At 40.6% G+C, this 18,539-nt stretch overlaps 1 protein-coding gene across 8 annotated transcripts in view; it reads left to right on the top strand.

Annotated features, from left to right (window-relative positions):
• ablim2 (actin binding LIM protein family, member 2) overlaps positions 1-18,539 on the top strand; it is a 105,815-nt gene that overhangs the window by 49,851 nt on the left and 37,425 nt on the right. For all 8 annotated transcript variants that reach the window (XM_069721873.1, XM_069721868.1, XM_069721865.1 and 5 more), the window contains exons 3-6: positions 1,412-1,595; positions 4,760-4,872; positions 5,244-5,370; positions 6,614-6,707. In XM_069721873.1, coding sequence (XP_069577974.1) covers positions 1,412-1,595; positions 4,760-4,872; positions 5,244-5,370; positions 6,614-6,707 — 518 coding nt within the window. The remainder of the gene's footprint in view (positions 1-1,411; positions 1,596-4,759; positions 4,873-5,243; positions 5,371-6,613; positions 6,708-18,539) is intronic.

Here is an 18,539-nt window from a genome sequence, read left to right as displayed (position 1 = left end):
TTACCACGTGTAATCATTGTAAGTTCTTGTTATGTTTTGTTGAAAGCCAGACAAACAGACACGGTGCAGTATTTACACACACACACACACACGCTAATAACACACACATTCTGGGTGATTTATTGGCCCTTAAAGCAGGTTGAAAATCACTGAAAACTGGCTCTGCTCAACACAATGCATCATTTTCCTTTTATTTCTTTTCAGATAAATGTCTACACACCATATAGGGTTATATGTGTTTTTCTGTTTTGTAAAGCAAAAGCCCCAAAGATTTTCCTTAAAAAAAAAAAGAATAAATAAAAACTTGTCAACCCTGAAGGTCTTTGTCCCAGGAAGTCATATCTGTTAAAACGCAACTGGCACTATTATTGAACAGGCTCTCAACAAAGGAATAAACCAAGATGAACAACATGGAGGCAGATTGTGAAGCAGTGAACTTTACTTTCAAGCAAAACAGAGTCTGAAGTCCAAGCAGGATAGAAGCTGATAAAATGCTTGATTAAGCAGCAGAAGTTCAGGAAACCAAGCAACAATGGCCTCCACCAACTTTGAACAAAGACTTCTACAACAACTATTAGTAGCAGACCGGTGCTATGCCTCAAATTGTACACTTACGTACCAACACTTCGGTTGTTATGTTTTCACGCTGTCAAGTATGGAAACATCCAGTGTACTTTAAGTACCTGGAAAACAGTCCACTTTACCTTTCAGACCCGAAAGCTACATCCTATTTTCTATAGGCTGCAGTCTATGGTCTTATATCTATAGAGCCGAGGGTCGTTCCTTTTGGAACTTACAGCTGTGAAGTTGTTGCTGATGGAACTTGCGGAAAGTTCATCGGGTGAACATTTTAAAAAATTTGCCTCGGGCATGAGGGGTTAAAACACCAAGAAATTCCACCACTTCACTTTTACAAGACCCACCTGGCAACTATAAACTCTCATGGGTGACGTCCTTGTCACGTTGCTAATAGTGGCACAGTGGCTACTGTGAGGACTCTTAACATTTAAAACATATGGTTGTTTTTTTTACAATGTTTTGTGCACTATAAAATTACATCTTCAGTGTCCATACAATACATGTTCAGTATTGCAATCTCAACAGCTATGCTTCTAAAGGATGCTAAAGCTACTAAAATAGCTCATATATCACCAGGTCAGTTCGCTGTGTTTAGAAAAGACACCAGCCAGAACCAACCTGATGTTTGTCCTTGGGATTTTGGACTTGGACTGAGCTTGAAGTCAGTAATGTTTCAGTGGATGTATTTGTAATTTCATAGTTTTCAGTTTTAAAGTATTTCATTATGAGTTTTGTCTGATCTTCCTCTTGACCTTTCCCTTGTCCACCTTTCCCTTTTCCCCTCTCTCCTTCTCTCACCCTGTTGCCCTTCCTTCCAACCCCCATCTCCCAGTGTGCGGTTGTGAACTGGCTCAGGGAGGCTTCTTTGTGCGGCAGGGTGAATATATTTGTACTCTGGACTACCAGCGGATGTACGGGACTCGCTGCTTCAGCTGCCAGGACTTCATCGAGGGGGAGGTAGTGTCCGCTCTGGGGAAGACCTACCATCCCCGCTGCTTCGTCTGCGCTTCATGCAAGTAAGAATCACTCATGTGGGAAGTAAAAATTCAAACCAGATTTATTTCACGTATGATTCAGCTACTTCTTAAGATGTTTTCTTACAAAACTCACATCTTTGACTTAAACAGCAGTAAGATGTGATATCATGTTCGCATGAAATTGAAGAAACATGGCTGGAACACAAGTGCTGTTTAAGCACATAAAGTTCTATGATAGCTGAACCGAACCCCTCAACTGATGAACATCATGCAATAATAAAAATCAGCAACAAAATGTTCACTCCCCTTCAATCTCCTAGAAATTAGTAAACACCATTTAGCTCTGCTATTTTCTGTGAGGTTCCCTCTATATTATTGTGCCTTAACACTGAGGCTGTTCTAAAAAAAAAAAAAAGAGGCAAATGCAAGGCAAGATAAATAGTAGAGCACATTTTTTACAAACAATAACTTTTAAAAATATTTTCAAAATACTTTCCATTAAATGAAAGAGCTCCAAATCAAAACGAGGAGAGAGCTATTTAATAATTTTTTACACACATCATCGACAGCAGAACTCTTACAGTATTGGTGTCATTACAAGCAAATACAGCTATAATACACATACATGTACACATGTATAGGAAAGCACATGAAGACACGTGTCACTACATGTCATACAGACATCCTCACCTGTTTCAAGCCATGTGCATGCTTCTCCTGTCCAGTGTGTGTGTGTGTGTGTGTGTGTGTGTGTGTGTGTGTGTGTGTGTGTGTGTGTGTGTGTGTGTGTGTGTGTGTGTGTGTGTGTGTGTGTGTGTGTGTGTGTGTGTGTGTGTGTGTGTGAGACCGGTGTTGTTTCTTAGGCCTAGGAAGGTAACGGGAGCCTCTCTCAGGCCGGAATTTTAAGTGTGGTCAGGCAGTGCGGCTACTTAGCTCATTCCCACAGCTCGCGTGTTAAGTGTCTTTTGAACTCTGGGTGGGTTTTCTATGTGTGTGTGTGTGTGTGCATGTGTGTCCCTCCTATCATACGTTGGTGATCCCAATGCTGAACCTGAGATCAGAATGTTCCAATGTGGCATTTGAGGTTTGTAACGTGATCATCAAACTCTTGTGCTTCTCTTATAACAAATATGGCTTTTGTGGTGCTAAAACACAGCGACTCACTGTGAGCGGTTTAAAATAGGGCAGAGGAAAGAAAGCAGATGCAGTTGGAGATGATACATCGTGTGTGTGTGTGTGTGTGTGTGTGTGTGTGTGTGTGTGTGTGTGTGTGTGTGTGTGTGTGTGTGTGTGTGTGTGTGTGTGTGTGTGTGTGTGTGTGTGTGTCATGGTGGCTATCTGCGTTTTTACACCCTGGCAGTCGGGGTATCTCTTGGGTGTTTTCTGTGTCTGTGTTACTTCGCAATTCACCTGCAACTGCAACATGCACTTCACACGTGTAGTGTGCCTGCATTTCACTATCAGAGGTCAGTTCACACCAACACTGATGCAGTGATGTACCAAGAAAAAAACAGAAAATAATCCAACCTAAATGAGCTCAATTAATAGAAAAATAAAAACCCATTTCAATCAAATTGTATTTATTTGGCACCAAATCGCAACACAACACAGGTTATTTCATGGCACTTAACACATTAAAGTCCGCTGCGTCCATCCACACTCGCTTCTTTTGATTCAGTAAGACCCGATTGCTTCATAACGTACTGTTTATCAAAATAAACAGCAGAAACTTTACAACATTAAACCAGAATGATAGCAACCCCCCCCAAAAAATAAAATAAAATAAAATAAAATAAACAGAATTACCATAGCAATTAGTATACAAATACCTAGACTCAAACTGGATACTGATGAATGAAATATGAAGTTTGATCAAAAGTATAGAGACTGCTCCTGTTGCACCCGAACAGAGCGCAGCACTTCGCTGCACGAAGCAGAGGGAAGCTACAACCCAGTAAGTATTCCAAGTAACATTACGGGATCAACATCCGCACCTGTGCTACACATTCCTCTGTGTCCACCGGCATTTAACCGCAACATGCACTTCGTGGTGCTGCATTCCATTCACATGCAACAGGAGCCGTCTCTGAACTTTTTCGTTGCCCCTCTTAAGCTAAAGATTTTGTGTAAGAAGGTACCATAATAAAGAAGTGTTTCACATACAGTGCGGTAGGAGGTAGATTTAGGCCAAGCCTCCACCCTGTAACCAAAACTTTAAAACTGATTTGAAGACTCAATGTCAGCTGTAAAAACTTTGCCATTGCTGGCTGTTTATTCTTGGGTAACCTATAATCTCAGCGTCGCAGAGTCTGGACGTGTCCCTCCCTCAGTAGCTGGCTGCGACAGTGTGACGGCAGCTCTAATATCACACTTCCAAGCAGTAGGATGCGGCACGTGGCAGTGAGTCAGAGATCCGCTTTGCCAAGGAATCATTATTCCTTCTCTATTTGACTCTGTGACAGCAGCTGTGGTGAAGCAGCATGCACAAACAACCAGGAGACATTATCATTGTTTCATTGTGTACACAGCATTTGTTTCTGAAGGGATTTTGGCTGGTGAGTGAAGATAGTGTCAGCGTGAGCACTTTGTACTTCCTTAAATGGCTACTAGATACTGCCGTAAAGAAAACTCCCAAACTGATGTAGCCTAAAAGGTCTAAAGGGAAGCGATTGAGGTGCCTTAAAGTGCAATACTACTGAGGGCCAGTAGGGGTGGGATCCAGGAACCCTTTGGCCCCAGTAGATTACTATTCAAAAATCGTCAACTTCTCTCGTAAAATACAAAGTCAATAAAGTTTTATGAAAATGTTGATGTGCAGGTTTCCTCTGGTGAATGTGGACTTCAGCATTTCTGAAAATATGGCTACAGCCCTGCTTGACATTTCTCAAAAGTATTGACAGTCTGGCATTTTGCTCAAACTGTCCAGCAATATCCCCTCATGATGAGATGGACCCTCCTCCCTCATCAGTATATGTCAAGAGTTATTCAGGTGGTGTGGGAGGATTTCACCTGGTCTGCAGTAAAACCACCTCACGTGATTTTATGTGGCTTTTAAATCAATCTTTATATCCTGTGATGATCTAAATCTTATTTCAGAGGAGTAGAATAAATTAATTCTAGGAAATCAGCACCCTCCACGCAAACTGTACAGTTCCACTCAAATCCCTCGTCTGATGTTCCTCCTGTTTTCTGTTTGTTTGCAGACAGCCGTTCCCGGCCGGCGACCGAGTGACATTTAATGGGAAGGAGTGTATCTGCCAGAAGTGCACCGAGCCTCTCCCTGCCAACAGCCCCGCACCCATACAGGCCGTCCACAGTCAGTGCTCTTCTTCCGTCTCTGTCTCTTTAAAAGCATTAATCATCGCAAGACCCAAAGTGATTGTTTCATTCCTTAAACTGACACACTCTTAAAATGTGTTCCCCTCTCAGAACAGCAAAATGCATTTTGTTCATTTTGTTATTTCACTCAATTAAATCAGGGAACTCTACCACTCAGAGAAAGTCAACTTTAGTATATTAAAGTGTTATCAGAAGGCAACTGGAGAAAAAGCCTTTCACATGAGCTTTTAAAAGTCTTTCCTTTGGATGACACTTACATCCTGTGACCTGGATGACTGAGAATCTTCGCAGACATGCGGCACTTTAGTTTCATTCCTGTGTTCCTTCCTTCCCGTGTGCTCTGTGCAGACTGCTGCGGCTGTGGGAAGGAGTTCAAGAACGAACAGTCTCTCGTAGCACTGGACAAACACTGGCACCTGGGCTGCTTCAAGTGTAAAGTCTGCAACAAGGTGCTCAATGCCGAGTACATCAGCAAGTAAGTCAGTCTGGCTGTCTCTTGGAAATACATCACAATAAATACAATACTTCATTAATGCTGTTAGTGATGGTGAATTTGAGCTTGTTGGATGATAAGTCATGGAGGTCACAAATCTTCTTACGAGTTAGGCTTTCAAAATCTCTTCCATCCATGTTCAGGTCTGCAGTCTTAATGTACCTGTAATCTCAAGTATACAGTATCAGGCAACGGGAAATAATACAGAAAAATAATTTGTGCCCTTTGATCCTGCAGTGTTATTTTATCGAGGCAAGTGTTTGTCAGATAGAGAATGATTGTAGAAGGTCATAAAGACCTGAATATTGAATAAATGAAAATGGCTGTGATCTGAGCTGGTAGGTTATTTATTTTTTATTTTTTTTATTTTTATTTTTTAAAAAGCTGTTAATAAAGTATATACCTACCTACCTACCTACCTAGGTGGCTGTGGAGTGTTTCACCATGACTGAATTGTAAAATGCGTGTTTACCAAATTTTACCAAATTTTTTAAATTTATTTCACTTTTGATACTCCATGGGGACATACAGAGTCCCCATTAACCATTTCCTGTTTGTATCTTTACTGTGATCTGTACCTGCTGAGGGTAAAACTGCCACAGGGAAATCCATGTTTTCATTTCATCGCGTTGTATCTCACTGCGCTCAGGAAGAGTTGAAAACATATTACACAAGCTTTTACCAGTCTCCACCGGCTAACTGTAGGTTTACGATTGATAAGATAGTTTATTCGGTGGTGCTCTTCTTTAGCACATTTTGCATTTTGACCACACAATATTTATTAAGGTCTGGTAAAGTTTATTTGTATTTATTGCTGCAACACCTTGTCTTTCAACCTTGCATTTACCCTTTTATTTGTTTAGCTTCCTGTACAGTATATACATACAGTAAATGTTAGTTTTTTTTGGAAATAAGAATTTGGTTCTATGTCACAGTTTCAGCTTGTCTCGGAGCAAAGTGTCCAGCTAGAGAACAAAGTAGATGCAGTGCAGTGATTTTATGTACTGCACACCTCCTCTTTATTTGATCAGAATTCATTAAAATCCTTCATACATTTCTAAATAGGAGTCGATCGAAACATGACTCATCATAATGGAGCTCCTTTCTTGAACACCTGCTGAGTGCAGGACTCCGAGGCTCTGACGTGTCTCCTGTGTGATGTGAAGCGTATCTGATGGCCTGTTTTGCCTCTGATTTGCCGTCTTGTCCTGTGTTGCTCTGAAAGGGACGGGATCCCCTACTGTGAGATGGACTACCACGCCATGTTCGGCATCCAGTGTGAGAACTGCAAGAAGTACATCACCGGGAAAGTCCTGGAGGTACGTTTGGAAGAAATACTCTTTTAGAAGCTGTTAGTATGAAGCACACGGTTTAACTTACTCTTTGTGTAAGAGAAATAAAAGGGTGTCGATATAATAATGATGAATGATGGGATAGACTGAATAGAATACACAGATAAACAGAGGTAATTAAAAGAAGACTTTTCTTTTCTTTTGGTTGCATGATGACTGCACTCTCCATCCGCATGTCGAGTAGGGGATACACTTTATAAAAACAGAAAAACAGCAGTAATTTACCCAAAAATGAAATTCAAATGACTGAAACATGTTATTAATTTAATTGACTTGACTGTAACACACATAACCCCACGTTAAGGCAAACCATGTTGTAAATTTGACGAGGTTCAGTTTTTCCTGGGGTCATTTTGGCACCTAATAGTTTTAGCCTTTTGTCCAAAACGTAAATCATCACCACACTGATATTTCAACATTAATCCTGGAACTTTCTCAACATGAATGATATCTGACTGAAAGTAATGTTAGTCTTACATCCACATCATCTGATAGTGTTACATTAGTTGACCTTTTATTAATGTCAGCATCCTGCCCGCATGTGTTCCCAGTTCCTCTCAGCTGTCTCGTTGCTGCTTCTTGTTTGAGTCTCTGTGGATTGTTGATCAATTTTATTTGATCATTTTGTTCCTTTCAAGAGCTGGTACCATCAGATCACTGACAGAGACAATGTTACTGAATGCAGAATGCTTCTTATTAACGGCAGTACAACAAATCAGACAGAGGAATCAACTTGTAAAGAGGACATACTATTGGCTGGTGATTCTGTAACTCCATGAAGAAGACATTGAAACAGAAGGTAGTTAATCCGATATAATCACAGGTCTTGTTTTCAAATGTTACTTTAGCTTTAGCTTCAGCTGATATTTTAACTTCTGCCAAGGTTACATTTCTGGTGCATTTCTTTTTGTTTGTTTTGTTTGAGGTTAATGGAAAAACTACTGGCTCCATTTTCACGAGACTTGGTGGAACAGTGTAGCATGGGTGCAGGACAAACCCATGGAAGTTTTCTGAACCCTAGGGCGGATCCAGGAATTACATTGCAATGTATTATTTTCATTACTGTTGTGAAATAAGGGATTTGGCCGACTAAACGCCACACATCTTAAATTTCAGTAGATGGTAGTAAAGTGCAGTAGTGACAACATTTTTTGGAAGATTCTAGAGATATGATGACTCCGTATCACAATCCACATTCGCAGTTACCAGCAATCCTCTGGGATGCACATGTACATGTACAAACTTGATACAACAAGCTGTCAGTATAGAGGACTCAGGGAAAGTGTTTTTTTTTTTTTTTTTATAGGGGAGAACTGGAACCAGTACAGTATACAGTGGTTGTGTTTGCAGAGTTGCAAATCATAGAAGAGTGGACTGCTGTCCTTGGTGTAGGTCTGTGTTCTCAGAGAGAGCCTCTTGTTTGTCATAGTCATAGCTGACATAATTAACTCACTAGAGTGTGCTCTCTTCAGTAAGGTGACTTCTCAGATTCATTCTGTCATTGTGTTCATGTTTCCGTGAGGCGGTTCAATGTTTGAATGTCTATTTCTCAGTTCTGTAGTGTCAGGTCCAAAATGTTTCCATATTTGATTTATTTGAATAATCACTGAAAAATCTGATCGATAGTGCAAGTCTCAGTAGATACAGGTGGAGCTGCTCAGCCTATATAAACAGTTGTTAAATGTCTTTTTGATGAAATCTGAGGAAATAGAAGTGGCTGAAGTCACATCTTGGTTTCAGGGTTCCGGAAGTAAAACAAAAGTTGGTACTGTGAAGAAAACCTCCAAAGCTTGAATGGAAACGTCCGGTTGTATCATTAGACAAGATGAGCAGCTGCATTAGAAAACATTTGGTTTTGTTGTAAATAGTCAGAGGTACAATATTGTACATGTAACATTGTGAGCAGATAAGAAGGCAGTGAAAAACACGAGCATATTAACAGTCAGAGAGAATTTATAGAAACATGCTCCTGAGCTGCGTTATCTGTGGGATCTGTCAATTCCGTAGCTTTCCCCACATTCTGGACTAAAAGTTAGGATATCTCATCCTTTGTTGCTTTGATTTTGACCATTGTTTTTCGACACCGTCTCTCTTTAGACCTGCCTTCACAGAAGTGTGATACTAAATCCCTGATGTGCACCTTTAAATGGCATTGGCTATCATACTGTTGTTGTTCTTTTTTTTGTTGTTGTTGTTTTTCTGTCAGATCTGCTTTGTATTCTTCATACTTCTCCTTCTTATATTTCCACTGATTCCAGTGTTGACCTGATTTTCCCAAAGCAAGCGTTAACATTTCATCAGTTGTCGTAAACACAGACACATGAGAAATGCTTCAGTCACAGATGTCATGGTGCATATAAAACGTACGATTTACAATAATAGACTTACCTAAAAACAACCACAGATACACGTTATACTCTTTCGTGTAATCTTTGGTTTTATTGTTCATACAGACTTCTGTTCCCCGACTTTAGCCTTTAAGGCAGCGGTCTAGGGGTCCGCGGAGGTACCGCAGGGGGTTGTGAAATATTTGGTTGATTAGACAATTTTTTTCCCCCAATTTTTTCCCCACAAATTTAAATGTCTTTAAATACACATTAACATGAATCCAACATATTGTAGCGAATGGATAAATGGAAGCAGAAGATGTTATCTTTCAGTCAGAAATGCACACATTCAGCGACACATAAGGAGTTCTCTCAAGCTGGACACCGGTTCACTCAGCGCAAGACTAGCCTGGACCTGTCCCTCCAAGCCTCCTGCACACAAAGAAGAGGACCCGCCCCTATCGCTGCTGTGCAAATCACAAGGCCCAGTTTAATATAAAGCACAATTTTATACACTATATATAGTCTCTCTATCAGTTTGGGGGTCCTTGGCCTGAAAAACATTGAAGGCCCCTGCTTTAAAGCATTGCCTCCTCCCAGAAAACAAACGTATTATTGTAAAACTGCAATAAGTCTTAGGATAAGCACTGCTAAAGGACATACTCAACAAACAAATGTCCATTTGCTATTATTATTCCGTGTAGCTCATACAAATATAAACCCAACGTATCAGAAAACAAACATCTGCTAAGCCTTTAACTGACGGTTGCTCCATGTGAGCCAGAGACAGATGAAGCTCCAGAAGGTGATGATGCAACAGACACAATGTTCGATAACAACATTATTACACCGTCAGATGACTGAGTTGTGCGGAAAAGTGGGAAGTATTGATATTGAGAGAGTAGCAACACTGCACTGCAATAATACTGCAAGTAATACTTCAAGTAAAAGTGGTGCACAGAAAATATCTGCAAAGATACTTATAGAAATGTATCTTTTCATTCAGAAAGTCGTCAGTACGAGTGCTTTGCAGAATTCATTGGTGTAGTCGGTCAAGGTGAAGTTTGTTTTAACCCTGTCATACACTCTTTTGTGCTATTATTTTGAAAATTGCCTCATATTTTATTAGCTCATGATATCTTTAGCATATAATATTTTCATCTAAAAGGAAATTTGAGTCTTAAGTTGTCGAATAAGCTAAACGTAGTGGAGTATAAAGTGCAAGATTTCCCTTTGAATTGTAAAATATATATTTTCTTAAATGCAGTGCACACATTTAACACTGTACTTGAGTAAATGTGCATGCCATCTTTTCAGTGTACATCAAAGTAAAGTAGTTAACCACTGCAATCAGTCTTTGCACAGACCTGGGGTCTTTTTTTTTTTTTTTATGTGTAACTGTGTAGCATTGACATCATCAGTAACACATTTTTCTTCTGAGTGTGAGCACAGGGCAGCTTCAGAGGCTAATGGAGTGAGCCGTGCTGAAATTACATTATTCCCTCTGTTGCTCTCTGTGTGTGGGTCCACAGGGAAGAACCAACCAGCCAGGATCGGCTCTGTTGTTGGACTGTTCGGCACAATCTCTTATTTTATGCTGGGCTAATGGCTTTGACCTCACTCTCCACTGCACACGCACGCACGCACGCACGCACACACACACACACACACACACACACACACACACACACACACACACACACACACACACACACACACACACACACACACACACACACACACACACACACACACACACACACACACACACACACACACTACCTCTTCCATCCTCCTCCCTGTGCCCCTCAGGCAGGTCATCCTTTCAATATCAGTCACTCGGAGCTACCAGTCGGCAACTCCGGTCCTCTCTGTGCCATAAAATAAAACGACCCGACTTGCAGTTCTAGAAAATACCGCCAGCCACAGATTACACACTTCATACTCCTGAAACGTCACCGGTGTCCGATGCGGTGCATGTTTTTGAAATGTGTCATCAGATACGAGGGTGTTTGAAAGAACAGACACATCATCCCCAGCGTTGTCACTGTCATTGAGTCATGAGTGTGTCAGTATGTGTGTGTGTGTCAGTACGTGTGTGTGCACGCGTGTGACCTGATTCAGTTGTTGTGCCTTTTTGAAGCGTGTGTACGGAGGCAAAAAGAAAGAGAGAGTTCAAGCGAGCGCCGTGCTGATAGCTGCACCTTATCTGGAGCAAAATAGTCTGAATCATCGGACTGCACAATGGGGACCAAAATCTGACTCTGGGGTGAGATTGTTCCATTTTTTTTTATTAGGATTTTTCACTCATTCTTGGATCGTAGGACTAAATTCCAGTGTTGTGTTTGAAGACATACTGTAACGACACCTTAAATTAGAGGTACACTGTCTTGTCTTGTGGCATTTTAGTATGAGGAACAATTCTGAGGGAGCAATGAATTAAACAGAAAATCCAAAACAAATAAGGTAAGGAAAGGATGTAAGTTGCTATAGGGAACTAGGGAATATTGACACTGTTCACTCACTGCATACTTGCTTTGTTTGTTTAGTGAGTCATGCTGAATTACAGAACACATTTCTTATTGCCATCGTGAAATGTAGAATATATGGCATAATTGCTGTTCCACGGTGAAAGATATCATGATATGAGTATCCGAGATGGCTGGCAGAAGTTATTTTTAATTAGCCTGACCTTTTCAGTGTTCCTTCACTATAGTTTTTTATTCCAGTAAACTTCACTTTTTATAGATTTTAGTCTGAGACTGATCAGGATTCCTTTCCTGAATCCTTTCAATATATCTTTGACACTTTAATATTGTGTGCTTTAGAAAATGTTTTATCCAAGAAAGTTTATTGGCAGCAGTAACACTCAGTTGCAGACTAAAAATATAAAACTTGACACTTAATGAATGGATAAATGAATGGGAAGTCAATCACAGGCAACATCAACAGATCAAGAAAATAAGTTATATGCTAGCAGAAAGTAATAGAGTGAAGTAAAAGATATAATCACACAACTTGAACAGAATACGTAGATTAACTCTTTGTAATCCCTGAGGGAAAATTTGTCCTGATGGAAGTAACTAAAATTCCTTGTACAGAGTCTTAACAGCACCATTAGCAGTGAGACATAGCTCTCTGTCACAACAGTAATGGATGCCTCGTTTCCTTGGATATGTCCACGTGTCAGCTTTCCCAGTTAAATATTGCTAAAAAAAAAAAAAAAAAAAAAAAAAAGCAGCAACAGCAGCTAAGATTCAATACTTCGCAACTTGGTTTTGCAAAGTCCGACATTCAAAGTATGTAAAATCAAAGTTTGAACTCCAAAACCACAGCTAAAAGCCAAACTAATATCAGTTGCTTCATATTCAGTGTCACCCTGTATGACCAGACAGGGCATCAGTGGAATAAAATTACAAAAGTGTTGGTATTTCATATCAGGAACTATGTGGTTCCAGTTTACAAAGTGGGCATGCCTTTTATATTTGCAATTCAAGTAACTCCCCTTGCTTTAGTAGTCTTAAAAAGTGCACGGTTATTTGGTTTAGTTTGCTCTATGAGATTATTAAATAAAACTAAAGCCAGTCAGGTGTATTTTGCAGCAGTGCATGCAGCCTCGCATGGCTAGCTGAGTGGATAGAGCCAGAGGAACATGCTCAGTGAGAATGAGGCAGAGATGAACAGAGCTGGATGAGAGGAGTCGCCTGGAGAGGCTGGTTGAAATCAGTGCGGTGGAATGTGGGTTTTAGTGAAGCAGGCTGTTGTTGTACAGTAATGGAGAGAATGGACACGGGATACTCTCCCTAGGTGGCAAGAGGGACTAGAGGAAGAAAGCTTTTAGACCGGGGCTCCTGGATGCTCCCGCCATGACCTGGGAACAACAGAGCAGCTTTATGGGGGCAAACAACAATCTCTCTCTCTCTCTGCTTCTGTTTCTTTCCTTTCATCATATGACAGACTCTCACGTTCTCTCCTTTCATAAACACCCACCCGCTCCCAGTGTCCGTGACAGCGGCAGAAACATTAGAAAACAGAGTGAGAGCGTGTTTCTGTCTTTCTCTCTGTTTGTGTGCAAATGACATCACCTTCATTTGCTATTGTGTTGGGCTAGCATGTGTGTACCCAGTTCTACAGGGACTGGAGCCAAATCAGCCAAGCAGGACTAAAAGCACCAGCACCTATAAAATGAGTGTGTGTTGTGGTGGTATGTGTACTGAGAAGGCAGTGGTGGAACAGTGTCAATTTGCGTCTTACATTTTTTTTTTCACCCTTTTATTACCTTATTCCTTGAAAACGCTCCCCATGAATACATTTTGCCTGTTTATGAACCACTTTTTTATGGTATGTGTCACCCAATCATGGTGTCACCAATATCTAATTTTAGACAGCTGTTTTAAAGAGAACTGGCCACTGCAGTCCTTAAATTCCTATGAAAGCTACTCCCTGGGTTAAAAAAAAAAAAAAAGCCTCGCCGGCCATTCAATTCAATTCAATTTTATTTATATAGCGCCAAATCACAACACAGGTTATTTCATGGCACTTAACACATTAAAGTCCTTACAGTTGAACTTTACAACATTATACAGAGAAACCCAACAATTCCCACATAAGCTCATAAGGCCATCCTCATGCTTCCATGTTTTTGGGCCTAAAGAGCATCATCACCAAAGTCCTTCTCCAAGACTTCCAATGGACTCCCCACACACTAATGTTAGATTTTCTTAATATTGTTGGTATAATTGGACCAAATTATGTTAATAATAAAAATATTTGGGATTTGTGAAGCCCCAAAAAAAAACATTTTCCATTTTACAGCCACTCTTTCTACAACACTATAATTGTTTATTGGACAAATGCTTTTTTGGGGCCGGTGTCCTTTAAATGTTAAACGTTGACTTTGAAATTCATGGGCCTCTATGCTAACAACACACATCCTTTGCCTATTTGTAAAGAGTAATTTACCTGAAGTCAGCCATATATCTCCAGCCCATCTGAATGTGGGCCAGCCATTGGATGAAAAGTCTGTGTATGTATTACCCCATTTCACCTGTATTAACATGCATCTGTATATGGACACATCACGATACTGACATCTGAATCACAGCTCTTTGCATTCACACATGGTTTTATAATGACCTCTTTATCTGGGCCAACAATTGTAATACGCAGATTAGCCATTTTGTGATTTTAGTAAAGTATGCTTTTCTTAAAATCACTTTCACACTTTGTAAAACTAAAATTTGAAATGCTGAGGTATGAGCTATGGTTTACAAAGTGTAAATTATATTCTGTAGAAAGAAGACATAAATTAACAAATACTTAATTTGGCTTTCACTTCCTCGCGTATCTCTCTTGGCTCAGCAGCACCCAGTGGTGTTTGAGTTAATGCAGTATGATATCATACCTTATATTGCATGCAAACTAATAAAAACATGAAATCAAACATTCAATCGTGTAATCCCTCTGAGATGTTCTGGCATGTTTAATAAATACAGGCGCAGCTCTTTGGTATCCTTTATTATTTTTTACATCAGACCGCGATGGACTTCTCAGTGTGTTCGACTTACAGCTGTTCTACCTGTGCTGGTCTGCACTTTGAAGCTGTAACTGAGAGACCGAGCGTTCAGAATGCCACGACATTTGGTTGAGATCAAAGCGTCTGCACTGTGGGGACGTATCGCATCAATAACTGGAGCTGGCAGCGGGGGAAGAGGTTGAATGGAAGCTGTTTTGTTGTTTGACGGCGGCTCATTGTTGTGGCATTCATCTCTTACTCTTCCAAGATGTTAGTCAAGTCAGTTTCCTGTCAGACTAAAAGTGTGAGTAGATGCTGTGACGTCTGATTGCTATGAGAAGGCCTTCTGCACAGAGTTAGCAGTGTCAGTTGTCCTTAGCAGAAGGTGGTTTACCTCTGCAACGAGTTCCAGGTAACAGATCATTACTGGGAGGTTTAAGAAGCAAAATCAAAGATCGTTTGTAAATTGGATACTTGTGTTTGATGTGTACGAGTGCACTTGCGGTTACCATCGTTTGAAGATTAGACAAGTAAAACCAGTCCACAAGGGTTTGGGCATCACTGGTTACTTTAGGTTATGTCACAAACAAGTCACAAACAAGTCACAAACTCCTCCGTTGCACACTGAAAGGTTATTGACAAAGTTTAAACGTATTGAACTGGAACTGAAGCAGGCAAGACATAAAATCAAAGAAAGATGTCAAATCCAGTGTAGTACTGTCCTGAGATTCTGTGTCTTTACTGTCCCCTTCAAGACAGAGTGGCTCATGCTGGTGTCAAATGATTCTGCTGCAGTTCATGCAGTGGTTTATTTTGTCTCATGGACGATCTCATTGCTGTTGCTGGATCTTCTGTTTCTTTAAAACAAGCCAGGAATTTTAAAGTCATTACCTTTACCATTGTGGTTGAATCGATTGACGTCTAAAATCATCCTTGTCAGAGATTCATAGCTAAGACAATGAACATTTCCAGTTGTGTTTTTTTGGTGAATAAAGTCCAGACCAGAGTTTCCCAAACTTGTATCAAGGCAAATTTGCCACATTGTAAGTCCCACGGCAGATTTTTCAGAAAGAGAAACTCAATGCTTGAAACATGCAATCTCCCAGAAACACTGAATAACAACAACATAGGGCTACTGTTTTAGTATCAAAGAATACATTACATCTCCTGTGAGAAGTACAACTGCCTGTACCACAGTGTGGAAATCACTGGTCTAGATTAGATTAGAGTATTGACACCTTAAGGCTCAGAACAAAGTGCTTGTTAGATAGATAACGTTGTTTGAGCTTCTCTTTCCAACTGATGGATGGGAAAGACAATCCGACAACAATGCCCACTTTACACAGTGGAGGTGCAAAGTCAGTGTGTGAAATTCTCTGCTCATTCAGTTTTCATGCAGTTCTCTTCATTTTTCATGAGTAACAGCATTCATTTTTCGAGGAGAGGATTTCAGAAGTGTGCACTGTCAGTATCGCCATTTGTAACGTAAATAGGTGGTGATGCATTTCAAATCAGAAAATGTCCCAAACAGACCATCGAGACCATGAAACATGTCACAAGCTGTGTGTGTGTGTGTGTGTGTGTGTGTGTGTGTGTGTGTGTGTGTGTGTGTGTGTGTGTGTGTGTGTGTGTGTGTGTGTGTGTGTGTGTGTGTGTGTGTGTGTGTGTGTGTGTGTGTGTGTGTGTGTGTCTATGCACTGTGGTCATGCATGGCTACCAAAATCTGTTCCAATCTTCTAAATGCATCACCTCTCTCTCCTGACTGGTTTCCGCAATTGTGAGATGAGAAAATAGAAAGAGGATAATTTTGTCAAAGTGTGTGTTGTGTAAAGAGATAGAAAAGGCTCGGCAGCTCTCACCGATCCTTTCACCATGCTCCCACTATCTCCCATCACTCCAAACTCTGCATGAGCCTCCGCAAACAAACGTGAACCAACCCCCTGACCAGCTCCAGCCCCTCGGTAGAATGTCAAGTCATCAGCTTTGAGGTTCATCCCCCATCCAAAACGTCCTCGACCCCTTTTCTTCCTTGACATACCAGTCCTGTAGTCCATTGAATATGATCATTTTCCTCTCATGCAGCCTCAGATTCGGACAAAGGAAGGATTTGATTGCAATACTATCTCCTTTCCGGCCCTCACATACTTTCCGTGTTTGAATTTCAATCCAGTTCCGGCCTTTTATCTCCAGGCCTCAATGTTCCTAAGTCAACTTCCTCTTGTCTCTCCGTCTCTGTCTCTTTACTTGTCTCAATTCAGTTCAAGTATGAGATTTTGGCACGGCGTCCGCAAGCCTCTGCCAATTTTCAAGCACCTGCCCTTTTCTTTTTCTCTCAGTAATACCTGGACCGGGAATCTTATTGCTCATTTTTAGTCAGCTAATGTCTGACCCTGGATAGCCTGTCTCCTCTCTCGATCGGCTGTCCATTTGGGTCCAGACAAGCATTAAGAAGGGTGTTTTGCAAGCAATAGGGTGTTGACCTCCAGTTTTCTGGTACCGTTCCCTTTTGAGATGACGCAGTAAAGTGAAGGGACCTCAGAGGCGTTGTGTGTAATTAGGCCGCACATGTTGAACTGAGATGGGATGCCATTCAGAGGCGTTGATCAGCAGACTGTTTTGTGAGGAGAGAAAAATAATGAGTTCATTGCAATAATCATCCATCTTGAGTCTTTTATTCATGATTAAGTCCATGAATCATTTGCGTTAGAACTAGAGGAACTGCCCAGAGTGAGATAACTTTACTTGATTCCAATGATTTTTGTTGTCTGTGTTGTCACAAAACAAGACAGAATATGAATTTTTTGTTGTTGTTGTTGTTGAAAATCACAAGTCAGCAGGATGAATGTTTTTGATCACCCAACAGAATGGAAGCCTTATTAATATTGAATGTTTTGGAGGAGAAAAAACAGTTTTAAACAAAGATTTGCCACTTTTACTTTTAAAAAATCTGTTGTAGGAAAGGGCATAATTCTTGAACAACTCCTTTTGAGTTTTGGACCTGATCTGAAATAAACCTGCAGAAAACCTACCCAAACTGAACTTGCAGGTGACAAGAACAAACACCAAATGCTAGGACAGTCCAGACCAGATCCGAACTTGACCCAAGTATAAACCCAGACACCAATACTGGCAGCAACATTTTCACCAGACCGGGTCTTGGTTACAAGGGACCAAATGGAGCCCTGAAGACCTCTATATATTGTGGTTTCACAAGCCCTGAAAAACCCAAGTCAGACAAATCCATCTTCTCTGTGACAACCCCCTCCCATCACACTGCCTTGTGGATTCCTCTTCAAGCTCTGGCGATAACATGTCACCCCATTAGCTTCTAAATGTCAAGCCACCTAATAGCACCATCATGCTAAATACATCCATCATGATACATGGTCAACTACTGAAGACGCATTGTGAAGATTTATTGGGAAATAAATAAGAAGTCTTACACTTTCTGAGTTGAGTGTTAAAAACCTGCAAAGTACCCTTCACCCCTGGTTTTGAAACGTGGTGCAAAAATAAGGATTCATGAATAAATTCAATAATAATAGATTTGGATTAGTCGCAAGTATGTAAGTCTTCTTCATGAAGTCAAACTGATTATTATATTTTCATTCTTATTGTACTTTAACACCTGTCTGTGCATTGAATGCTACAGCAGTGCTCCTCCCACAACATAATAACTCCACCTTGTGGCCAAATAATAAAACACAAGTGTGGTGGTGGCATAAAAAAATACCAACTATTCATCTTTGTTTTGTGGTTGCTGTGTTCGTTGTAATGACTAAATAATTGTACATTTTAAATTCCACCATGCACTGAACAATAATGCAGAACATGTGGAGACATTTTTCCGTAAATGTGTTGGAGTTTGAAAAGCTACAGGGTGCTCAGAGATTGTAATAAGTGCTGCATTATGGTAAATGTAGGCACCAGTGTTTCTGGAGCTTGACCCATAGTCAC

Source organism: Brachyistius frenatus, unplaced genomic scaffold (genome assembly GCF_029030835.1).
Source record: "Brachyistius frenatus isolate BFR_SWC_R1_liver_20210118 unplaced genomic scaffold, ASM2903083v1 Contig_275, whole genome shotgun sequence".
Taxonomy (NCBI): domain Eukaryota; kingdom Metazoa; phylum Chordata; class Actinopteri; family Embiotocidae; genus Brachyistius; species Brachyistius frenatus.
The sequence above is the reverse complement of the archived record's forward strand: the minus strand, read 5'-3'. Positions and strand labels throughout refer to the sequence as shown.